The 12351-nt window shown below is 40.6% G+C and overlaps 1 protein-coding gene across 2 annotated transcripts in view; it reads right to left on the reverse strand.

The window, feature by feature from the left end:
• The window catches only part of TDRD6 (tudor domain containing 6), a 1091010-nt gene that overhangs the window by 385052 nt on the left and 693607 nt on the right, over positions 1–12351 (reverse strand). For both annotated transcript variants that reach the window (XM_069236084.1, XM_069236083.1), the window contains one exon: positions 4761–4880. In XM_069236084.1, the coding sequence (XP_069092185.1) occupies positions 4761–4880 (120 nt within the window). The remainder of the gene's footprint in view (positions 1–4760; positions 4881–12351) is intronic.

Here is a 12351-nt window from a genome sequence, read left to right on the forward strand (position 1 = left end):
AGTAATTTTATCTTAGATTGTTGCTCATGTTTTATCTTCCAAGATGGTGCTGAAGGTTCACAATGAGTCTGGTAGTGACTGGACGTTTTGGGCTTATGTCGCTCTGCACCATCAGACGTTGAAAAGTCAGGTCTTGGAAATGACATTTGAACCGCTTTTTAGAGCTCTTTTAGACTTCATAGAAGTATCTTGCTCTTCATCTGAAGAAGGAATTTCCTTAGCATTTGACTCCTGGAGTCATAGTAAAAAAAAGAATAGGTTCCTATCGGAGGGTTTTTGTTAGAGAGGGTGTGACAAATCATGCACTCCTTGAGTTTATAGTGTGGATATAGGTAAATGATGCACTCCTTGTGGGGATATTCGGAGTATAATTTGTGTTCTCACAGAATCCACAAGGTCTGAAAAGGCCTTTTTAGGACTGTCTGACATGGATCCTGTCAGGAAAAGTTCCTCTAGAAGTGAAGCAGGATCAGTTGAAGAGTGGTAAAAGTCCAGCACAGGCCAAAAGTACATAAAATGCTTATCTAGAGGAAACAACTGAGCAGAGATCACAGAGACTCTCTTTCCACTTACTTCTAAGAAATTCTGAGTTATATAACCCCTTGAGGGGAGAAGTGTTGTCTGTTCTTTACTCAGCTGAAGATAGTTCTTTTCTAATGATATGGACAGGCTAACGTGGCCTCTTCCATTAGCCTAAGCTCAGTTTTTTTTTTTTTGTGCCAGTGATGCTTTTGTATTTTTCCATTCTTTGTTTGTATTGCTTTCCTTCCAGTATTTCTTAACAATGGGAGGCCTAGTGTAAACATACAAATATGTGCTGTGTTCAAATCAGTTTGTGCATGTTACTTCACATGCCCATTGGACATACATGTTTCCCCTATATCGTCAAAATTGCAGAATGGGCTTTCAACAAAATATGTCAAAAGAACCGAAAGGTTGCAGTGGTATAAAAATTAGATAACCATCTGTTCAGGGGTTTCAGAGTTTTGTGCACATACACATTTCCTATAAAATCCATTTTATAGACTAGTAAAAACAATTCTGAGACTCTCCTTTATTAATTTTGAACCATTTGAACGATCTTTCCACTGTAAGATATTTTCCTCCTGCACTCATCGGTTCTCAAAATTTGATGCAAGTAGAGAAGGGGGAAGCCAAAAGTATTTTGGTTACAAAAATCTGATTTCTTTTGCAGTGAGCATCACTTAACTCAAAGGCATGACTGTCTCGCTAATATCTATCTCACACAGAGGGCTGTATATGTATAGTTATGGCAAAGTTTTTTTTTCTTTTACTGTAAAGTCATTTATTTTGCTAATAACATTGGTGCAGCTCAGAAAATCTGCACTAAACTTTTTATAAAGAAAGCTGCTAAGATATGAATGGCAAGGTGTGTGGATCCAACAAGTGGAGGCGGCAAGATAAGTGCTTTTATGTAGGAATAAAACTGAGCCAACATGTTAATCATAGAAGTGATAGTGTCTTGACAGTAGGTTCACAGACAGCCCTCAAACTCTGCGTTTAAGGAACGTCAGCGAATCAAAAATTAAAAACAAAAAATGAATGAGAAAGTTTTTTTCTCCGATTGCCCATTTGAGATCCACAGGCTCAAAACAAAGACCAAGTACCTGTGGGCTCTAACTGGTTAGCATCAAAAAAACATTTTCTATTGCAGCCATCCTTAGAGGACTTGTGGCATGGTCCTCGTGGGTTTTTCATCACCAAAATGCCTTCCTTGAATAAAGGATCGGATTTCTTTTTTGCTTTTTTCATTAAAATGAAGTAAAAAAGTGTTTTTTTTCCTTAAGCGTGAAAAGGCAAACTGAATTCTTTAGAATCTATTTCTATGAGGCTGTAATATCCACCAGTAGACTAAGAAGGAGAATCATTTTGCCTTGGCTCAGAGATTGTCATTAGGTGCCAGAAACCCATTCTACTTAGGATGTTTTGACACTCAAGGATGCCAGTCATCATCATCAGCTCATGAACACAGACCATCAGAGAAACATCTTCCTTCATAGGACTGTTGCTATCGAATTGGGTACCCTCCATCATCTACATCCTGAGGCAGTGTTGCATCTTCAGTAACATGAGCATCTTGAGAAGCAGGAGGAGGATACAATGATGGTATAGAATGATGAACAGGAGTTGAATGGGGCGACACTGGAGGTATATTACAACAAGGATGAACCTAAACAGGTATAACTGGAAAAAACAATGGAATTTGATGTAGTGGTAACATTTAAAAAAAAACATAACACATGGAGCTTACATTTGGGAACCTGCATTATATGTCAAAAACCACGTTTTATACCATGGGCATTCAAGGTGCATCAAAATGTCTGTCTGTCAAAGGATGATGTTCATCGGGGTGCCAGCACCATCTATAATCTTTCTTGCAATCATCTGAGTCTATCATTACATTGCTAATGTTCAAATCCCTGGGAGTTGAACTGCTTGATTTTCCCTATCCAATTTATCTTCACGCTCCCTTTTCATGAAGAAAGCCTCTATATCCCACTGCAGACACACCACTTGAGCACTTGTCAAACCCTTCTTTCTACAGCAGATGGTGTGTATTGCAGCAAATTCTCTCTAGCATGAGCTGTAACTTGAGAAACTAGCAATGTTTTTATCAGTATAGTCCATGAAATTGGGGGATCTGAAAGAGCTGCAGTCACTTGCAAATGAATGGAAAATCGTTGTTGACATTGCAACTGCTGAAGCTATGGTCATATCAAATGAAAAGCAACCAATGACATCTTCAAAAGATGAGCTGAACTCAGCACTAACGAGACAACTATCTGTTGCACTGGGGAGGCAGTCTCTGGAAGACAACATCTATAGTCAGAAAGAATATGTGAGAATGAGGAAAACCCTCTTAGAACGGATATCAACGTTCGAGTACCTATATTTTCTTACAACAATGAAGGGTGTTGCTTCACAGCTGATGAAATCGTGCATGTGGATTGATGGTCTGCCATCATCAAGACAAGCAATGGGGCACCCTTGACTGATAAATGGGGCACTATCTCTATAAACAAAATAGACAACAAGGTTTTCATCAATGAAAGAGTGATTTCTTCACTTTCTTGACTGCAATTTCTGATTTCGACTGTGAACGCTGCCTTTTGTTAGAATGGTTACATAGGCTGCTTGATGACAAACTACTTTCATCATATTTCCTCTTTTTCCCCCCTTTCCTCCTTCAAAGGTGACTAGTAGAATGAACCTTCATAGCAGGCTTGGAGGGCCTATTATCTTAAGAAATGTCAGACTTTTTTTTTTTTTTTTTTTTAAACTGACACAAAATCAGCTGGTTCTTATGGTGGTTTGCCTGTACAGAAGAAGGTACAGATGATCCTTGCTCTTCCAACAAGGCAAGAACCAAACGAATGTCTCTGTCCATGAAGAGCCTTTTAAGGGAGAATTATATAAATGGCATCATAAGGTGGATGAAAACATGTTATACAATCAGCATGCTTTGCAACTCCATAGATTGTTCTCGCTCCACATGTTAAAGAGATTAATCTACTCTCAGCCATCAAAGGCACTGTTGAATTAGCATTATTTTAAACTGAAAACACCTATAGCCCAGCAAATCGAAGTTCCTTGCATTATGTTATTATAGTTAAGTGAAAAACCGGCAGTCGGCTCCTCTGATTAGCAGCGTTGGTGCCTGCCACTGACTGTCCTAAGCTTGGGTCAAATAATGAGGTTGATAGGATGTGTGTAATCAGTGCAGTAGTTTTTGAGATCTCTTTAATAAAGTTTTTGACAGGCTTTAAAAGTTTAATAATACTTGTGTGTGTGTCATTTTAACTCAAAAGCCATGACTCCAGAAACATGTCAATCACATTTTGATTTTTTTTCTACAAAAAGCTTTGGGCTGAATTTGTTTTCGAGATCTTAAATTACGTATTGATTCTGACTCAAGTTTTCATGGGGTGGGGAGTTTAAACCTCTAAGATGACAGGCCCTAAGAACGAGGTCAGGCATACCCAGACCAAATTACTTATGTTACTCATGCTGTACTTTTATTTTATTTATTCACTTGAATTTAGTTCTCTTAGGAAAAATCTTATCATTTGAAAGCCAACCTCAGTTTTATTTTTAGTATTCCTTGTCTGCCAGAGACTAGATATCTGTCCATGTAATGAGAAATGTGTGTTTTGTTGGAGAACAGAGAATGTGCTAATATCTAAAATGTGTTTACATGTATCATTGTGTATTATAATTTAAATTAGAAATGTGCAACACCGGTCTAAGGAAATTAAAAGTGGGTATTCTACAATGGTTTTTTCCAGCACATTGACACTATAGTGAAAGTTCAAGAAGACTGAAAACGGGAAAAGGTGCTGGGTTCTTCTTGTACAATGTTGATTTTCACACATTTGGGGGGATTTTAGTGGAGCTTGGATCAAGGTGTAATCATTAATTCTCTGACAGCAGCACCGTCATCACGTTTTTCCCAGCACAGAAGTAAAAAGTAATGCAATATAAACCATCAACTTAACCTTATTTGTTCATTAAAGCTAAATTTGCTTAAAATAGTCAGGTTCATGAGTAACACACAATAATTAACAATGAAGACCTCTTTTCTATGAAATAGAGCTTTACATACAAATACATACAGGAAAAGTGCTTGGAGTAGCACAACAACGAAAAAAGGAAGGTTATGAATTCAATTTGAATTCCACAACAGAAGAAAAAGGAAGTAAGCAAAATCAAAACTACAAGACTTGACATTCTGACGGTACCTTGTTCACGAGGTAGACAGGAACTATTCTCTTTTTTGTCATATGTTTCATTGGGACAAGTACACAGAAGGGTCATCTGATTTTCAGCACTCAAAATGACTTGATTTACAGGTAATGTTCCTATAAAACAACAGAAAGGTGAACATCATGAGCAAATAGTTTGAAAACAAAGAGAAATCACCCCCCAAAAAGAAACAGCTCAAAGAAAGAATAAAAAGAAATTGAACATTCAATTTTCACACATTTAAAGATAGAGTGAGTACTATGATCAGACGTCTAGATACCATCTTTGCAAAACAGAGAGATCTAGGTTAAATGACATTGACAGAAAACGAGATGCAATGTTTTGGTCACCTTCCACTACTGTCACATATAGAACAAAACGCTCTTTCATAAATAGGTCATAAATAGATGATTGGTTGCAAAAGATTCCTGTTGGTTTACTAAGCTATGTTATAGGTATGTAATGCTGTTGGAAAAGTAAGCGGGGTGGGCGTTCCTACTCTGAAGGGGAATTATTCTAGCACGTGAATCTATTAAAGATCTAATGCTGGGGAAATAGGGGCTTGCCTTTCCTCAGTAAGTCCTAAAGACACACAAGAGTAATATGTTACAGTATAAGAAGGCTATGTTTGACAATTGAAAAAAGGGTGATAATTGGAAGTGTGTCATTGGACTATGTAAATCTTTCACATACCACTTTATAAAAGGCAAAAGATAAAGAGGACAGCATAAGTACAGTGCCTACATGCTTGCCATGAAATCTGTGGAGTAAAGTAGCTTCAGTGAGAGTTTTGAGAAAACAAGCCAAAAAAAGGATGAGCTCAGTGCTCCAAGATCTTGTCACCAGGTGTAATGCTATGTGTATTTGACCACCGACTCAATCTTGACCATTGACTCCATTTTGTGCTTAGCTTCAGGTAAAGTCACAACAGCGGCCCAGGGTTTTTTTCCACACAGAGTTGATTTTCTTCCACACACAGCTTGTTTTTTCGCTCTTCTCACCAGAGCAGGGTCAAACCGTGCCACAACATATTATAGGGGATGCAGATGGCATAAGAGTATACCAGGCTGGCAATGTTTCCATCAGGGAAAAGTACTGCTCTGTCTATGGAATGAGCATTTGGGCAGGGCCCGTTCCTTTGCGCGTTTTCGACACAGACCGAGTACAGCCAGCATTTGAGTTCCATAACCAAAGGGAGGGGGGTTACTAGAATCTTCCACTTGAGCTAATTTAATGTATAAAAGGTGTGGAAACTTGGCGCTGAGGGAGGAGCTCGCCCGCAGGTGGATGCACTGCCCAGGAAAATCCCATTTGGGAGAAATGTCTCCTGTTTCAGGGTTCCCAGCTTGGTGCTGGCAAGGATGATGGATTTAAAAGTTGCACATTTTTGCCTGTAATTGTTTAATTGCTGTGAGTATTTTGTCATATATACGCGTTTCACTGCATCTGAGTTAATCTATTAGTGTGTTTTTATTTGATATCTGGGAAGTGCCTTAATAAATTCATTACTCAGACTAGGAGTGCTGCATTCTTTGGCATTGTTTCCTCTTAGTTTAATGCAGAGCAACACACCAGGTGCTGGAAAAAAAGAACTAAGGCAACTGCCACTTGCTGGGCATGATGGGATAATAGTGGGCTGTGAGCCCTAAAAGGAGCAGTCTCTCTTTGCATATCTGCATAGTTGCAGTCCATAGGGCTATACTATCCTCTACATTTCTTATCTTTAAAAAAGGATTTGTGAAAGATTTACATAGTCAAACAAAGCAATTCTAGTAAAGTGTGTGTGTGTGTGTGTGTGTGTGTATATATATATATATATATATATATATATATATATATATATATATGCAAAACACAAAGGAGAACTCTGAGAAGTTCCCAATTTTAGGTGGAGAGCTACTCTAGTAAGGAGCACCCTGCAACACTAGCGACACTCTAGATTTGCTCACCTCAAAAGTCTGCTTATCTAGCAAAGTCTTTAAGCATAGGATTAGCACAGTGCTATCCTCGCCGAGCTAGATAGTGACAAAGTCTTTTGCCATTTGTACAGCAAAATCTTTAAGCATAGGATTGACATAGTGTCATCCTTGCCGAGCTGTAAAATGACAAAAGCCATTTACCACGAATGGCAAAAGACTTTGTCACTATCTAGCTCGGCGAGGATAGCACTGTGCTAATCCTATGCTTAAAGACTTTGCTAGATAAGCAGACTTTTGAGGTGAGCAAATCTAGAGTGTCGCTGGTGTTGCAGGGTGCTCCTTACTAGAGCAGCTCTCCACCTAAAATTGGGAACTTCCCAGAGTTCTCCTTTGTGTTTTGCATAATTTACGCGTCACTCTATCCCTGAAAGGGCCTTGGTTTGATTGATATATATATATATATATATATATATATATATATGGAAAATGTCACTTACCCAGTGTACATCTGTTCGTGGCATGAGTCGCTGCAGATTCACATGCTGTGCACAGTCCGCCGTCTGGTGTTGGGCTCGGAGTGTTACAAGTTGCTTTTCTTCTAAGAAGTCTTTTCGAGTCACGAGACCGAGGGACTCCTCTCCTTTCGGTTCCATTGCGCATTGGCGTCGACTCCATCTTAGATTGTTTTCCCCACAGAGGGTGAGGTAGGAGTTGTGTATGTTAGTCATAGTGCCCATGCAATGGAATGAATACGTATGTACATAATAAAGGTTAAGGTAATATATTTACAAATGTACAATTGTTTAAGATCTACTTCTAAACGGCTACAGGCTCCCGGGGAGGCGGGTGGGCGCATGTGAATCTGCGGCGACTCATGTCACGAACAGATGTACACTGGGTAAGTGACATTTTCCGTTCGATGGCATGTGTAGCTGCAGATACACATGCTGTGCATATACTAGTAAGCAGTTATCTCCCCAAAAGCGGTGGTTCAGCCTGTAGGAGTTGAAGTAGTTTGAAATAATGTTCTTAGTACAGCCTGACCTACTGTGGCTTGTTGTGCAGCTAACACATCTACACAGTAGTGCTTGGTAAATGTATGAGGCGTAGACCATGTTGCTGCCTTACATATTTCGTTCATTGGAATATTTCCTAGAAAGGCCATGGTAGCCCCTTTCTTTCTGGTTGAGTGTGTCTTTGGTGTAATAGGCAGCTCTCTCTTTGCTTTAAGATAGCAGGTTTGAATACACTTAACTATCCACCTGGCAATGCCTTGTTTTGAAATTGGATTTCCTGTATGAGGTTTTTGAAAGGCAATAAATAGTTGTTTTGTCTTCCTAATTTGTTTTGTTCTGTCAATGTAGTACATTAGAGCTCTCTTGATGTCTAATGTATGTAGTGCTCTTTCAGCTACGGAATCTGGCTGTGGGAAGAACACTGGTAATTCTACTGTTTGATTTAAGTGGAACGGTGAGATAACCTTTGGTAAGAATTTTGGATTTGTTCTTAGAACTACCTTATTCTTGTGTATTTGAATAAATGGTTCTTGTATGGTAAATGCCTGAATCTCACTCACTCTTCTTAGAGATGTGATGGCAACGAGAAATGCAACTTTCCACGTTAAGTATTGCATTTCACAAGAATGCATGGGTTCGAAAGGTGGACCCATGAGCCTTGTTAAGACAATGTTGAGGTTCCATGAAGGAACAGGTGGTGTCCTTGGTGGTATAATTCTCTTTAGGCCTTCCATAAACGCTTTAATGACAGGTATTCTAAATAGGGAAGTTGAATGAGTAATCTGCAGGTAAGCAGATATTGCGGTGAGATGTATCTTTATGGAAGAGAAAGCTAGATTTGATTTTTGCAAATGTAGTAAATATCCTACTACATCTTTTGGAGATGCGTGCAATGGTTGAATTTGATTATTATGGCAGTAACAAACAAATCTTTTCCATTTATTTGCATAGCAGTGTCTAGTGGAAGGTTTTCTAGCTTGTTTTATGACCTCCATACACTCTTGTGTGAGGTCTAAGTGTCCAAATTCTAGGATTTCAGGAGCCAGATTGCTAGATTCAGCGATGCTGGGTTTGGATGCCTGATCTGTTGTTTGTGTTGTGTTAACAGATCTGGTCTGTTGGGTAGCTTGATATGAGGTACTACTGACAGGTCTAGTAGTGTTGTATACCAAGGTTGTCTTGCCCATGTTGGTGCTATTAGTATGAGTTTGAGTTTGTTTTGACTCAATCTGTTTACTAGATATGGAAGGAGAGGGAGAGGGGGAAAAGCGTACGCAAATATCCCTGACCAATTCATCCATAGAGCATTGCCTTGGGATGGATGGTGTGGGAACCTGGATGCAAAGTTTTGGCATTTTGCGTTTTGTTTTGTTGCAAATAGATCTATTTGAGGTGTTCCCCAAATTTGAAAGTAAGTGTTCAGTATTTGGGGATGAATTTCCCATTCGTGGACTTGTTGGTGATCCCGAGAGAGATTGTCTGCTAGCTGGTTCTGGATCCCTGGAATAAATTGTGCTATTAGGCGAATGTGGTTGTGAATTGCCCAATGCCACATTTTTTGTTAGGAGACACAACTGTGTTGAGTGTGTCCCCCCCGTTTGTTTAAATAATACATTGTTGTCATGTTGTCTGTTTTGACAAGAATGTATTTGTGGGTTATCATGGGTTGACTTCGACACCAGCATGCCCTTTTTCGGTGCCTTGGCTCGGTCACCTAGTTTTTGGGTTAAGCCATGGCCTGTTGGCAGTGGCGTCCCCTGGGCTTTTGTGGACTTTCTGTGAGTCCTAATTTTCGACGTCTTACTCTTGGATGGAGAACGCTTCCTCTTCGTCCTCGAACCGATGTTGTCCTGTCGGCGTGGACGCCATTTGCAATCTTCTGGCTCTTCGGTCTCGCTTCCTCGACCGAAACGCTCGTCAGGCTTTACACGTATCCTCCTTGTGCTCCGGGGACAGGCACAAGTTACAGACCAGATGCTGATCCGTATACGGATATTTGTGATGGCATTTAGGACAGAAGCGGAACGGGGTCCGTTCCATCAGTCTTGAAGTTGCACGCGGTCGGGCCGACCAGGCCCCGACGGGGGATCGAAATTACCCCGAAGGGCCACCGGAGCTCTTCAAGATTCGGTGTCGATTTGCTCTAACTAACCCGATACCGAACAAAACAATACTGACGTTTTTTTCCGAAATTCTAACTAACTTTCCGACCCGAAACACAGAGCGAAAAGGAACACGTCCGAACCCGATGGCGGGAAAAAAACAATCTAAGATGGAGTCGACGCCCATGCGCAATGGAACCGAAAGGGGAGGAGTCCCTCGGTCTCATGACTCGAAAAGACTTCTTCGAAGAAAAACAACTTGTAACACTCCGAGCCCAACACCAGACGGCGGACTGTGCACAGCATGTGTATCTGCAGCTACACATGCCATCAAACATATATATATATGGAAAATGTCACTTACCCAGTGTACATCTGTTCGTGGCATTAGTCGCTGCAGATTCACATGCTATGCACATCCCGCCATCCCAGATTGCTAGATTCAGCGATGCTGGATTTGGGTGTCTGATCTGTTTGTGTTGCGTTAACAGATCTGGTATGTTTGGTAGTTTGACATGAGGCACTACTGAGAGGTCTAGTAGTGTTGTGTACCAAGGTTGTCTTGCCCATGTTGGCGCTATTAGTATGAGTTTGAGTTTGTTTTGACTCAACTTGTTTACTAGATATGGAAGGAGTGGGAGAGGGGGAAAAGCGTAAGAAAATATCCCTGACCAACTCATCCATAACGCATTGCCCTGAGACTGATCTTGTGGGTACCTGGATGCGAAGTTTTGGCATTTTGCGTTTTCCTTTGTTGCAAATAGATCTATTTGTGGTGTTCACAACTCTGGAAGTAAGTATTCAGTATTTGGGGGTGAATCTCCCATTCGTGGATCTGTTGGTGATCCCGAGAGAGTTTGTCTGCTAACTGATTCTGAATTCCTGGAATAAATTGTGCTATTAGGCGAATGTGGTTGTGAATCGCCCAATGCCATATTCTCTGTGCCAGGAGACACAACTGTGTTGAATGTGTCCCTCCCTGTTTGTTTAGGTAATACATTGTTGTCATGTTGTCTGTTTTGACAAGAATGTGTTTGTGGCTTATTATGGGTTGAAATGCTTTCAGCGCTAGAAATACTGCCAATAGTTCTAAGTGATTTATGTGAAACTGTTTTTGGTGAGTGTTCCATTGTCCTTGGATGCTGTATTGATTGAGGTGTGCTCCCCACCCTATCATGGAGGCATCTGTTGTTATTACATATTGTGGCACTGGGTCTTGGAAAGGCCGCCCTTTGTTTAAATTTATACTGTTCCACCATTGAAGCGAGCTGTATGTTTGGCGGTCTACCAACACCAGATCTAGAAGTTGACCCTGTGCCTGTGACCACTATGATGCTAGGCAATGTTGTAAGGGCTGCATGTGCAACCTTGCGTTTGGGACAATGGCTATGCATGAGGACATCATGCCTAGGAGTTTCATCACCATTTTGACTTGTATTTTTTGTTTTGGATACATGGCCTGTATTACATTGTGAAATGCCTGAACCCTTTGTGGACTTGGAGTGGAAATCCCTTTTGCTGTGTTGATTGTCACCCCTAAGCATTGCTGTGTTTGACAAGGCAGAAGGTGTGACTTTGTGTAGTTGATTGAGAAACCTAGTTTGTGGAGGGTTTCTATGACATACTTTGTGTGCTGTGAACACTTTTCTAGCATGTTGGTTTTGATTAACCAATCGTGTAGGTACGGGAACACATGTATTTGCTGCCTTCTGATATGTGCAGCTACGACTGCCAGGCACTTTGTAAAAACTCTTGGCGCAGTTGTTATTCCGAATGGCAACACCTTGAATTGGTAATGTATCCCTTGGAATACAAACCTTAAGTACTTTCTGTGTGAAGGATGTATCGGTATATGGAAATATGCATCCTTTAGGTCTAGTGTTGTCATGTAGTCTTGTTGTTTGAGTAGTGGGATTATGTCTTGCAATGTCACATGTCACCATGTGAAAGTGATCTGATTTGATGTAGGTATTTAATGTTCGGAGATCTAATATAGGTCTCAGACTCTTGTCTTTTTTGGGTATGAGAAAGTACAGAGAGTAAACTCCTGTTGCTTTCTGGTGTTTTGGTACTAATTCTATTGCTTCTTTTAGTAGCAATGCCTGAACTTCTAATCCTAGAAGATCTATACGTTGTTTTGACATATTGTGTGTTTTCGGTGGGACGTTTGGAGCGAATTTGAGAAATTCTATGCAATAACCATGCTGGATAATTGCCAGTACCCAAGTGTCTGTTGTTATCTCCTCCCAATGTTTGTAAAATTGGCTTAGTCTCCCCCCCCCACAGGTGTTATGTGTTGGGGATGTGTGACTTGGAAGTCACTGTTTGTTTTGAGGGGTTTTGGGGCTTTGGAACTTCCCTCTATTTTTTGGGAATTGTCCCCCTCTATATTGCCCCCGAAAACTTCCCCGCTGATATTGGCTTTGATAAGTGGGCCTTGCTTGTGAGGTTGTGGCCTCTGTAGGTTGACCTCGAAACCCTCCCCTAAATTGTGTTTTGCGAAATGTGCCTCTGCTTTGTGGGGAATAGAGTGCGCCCATGGCTTTTGCA

Source organism: Pleurodeles waltl, chromosome 5 (assembly GCF_031143425.1).
Source record: "Pleurodeles waltl isolate 20211129_DDA chromosome 5, aPleWal1.hap1.20221129, whole genome shotgun sequence".
Lineage (NCBI taxonomy): Eukaryota > Metazoa > Chordata > Amphibia > Caudata > Salamandridae > Pleurodeles > Pleurodeles waltl.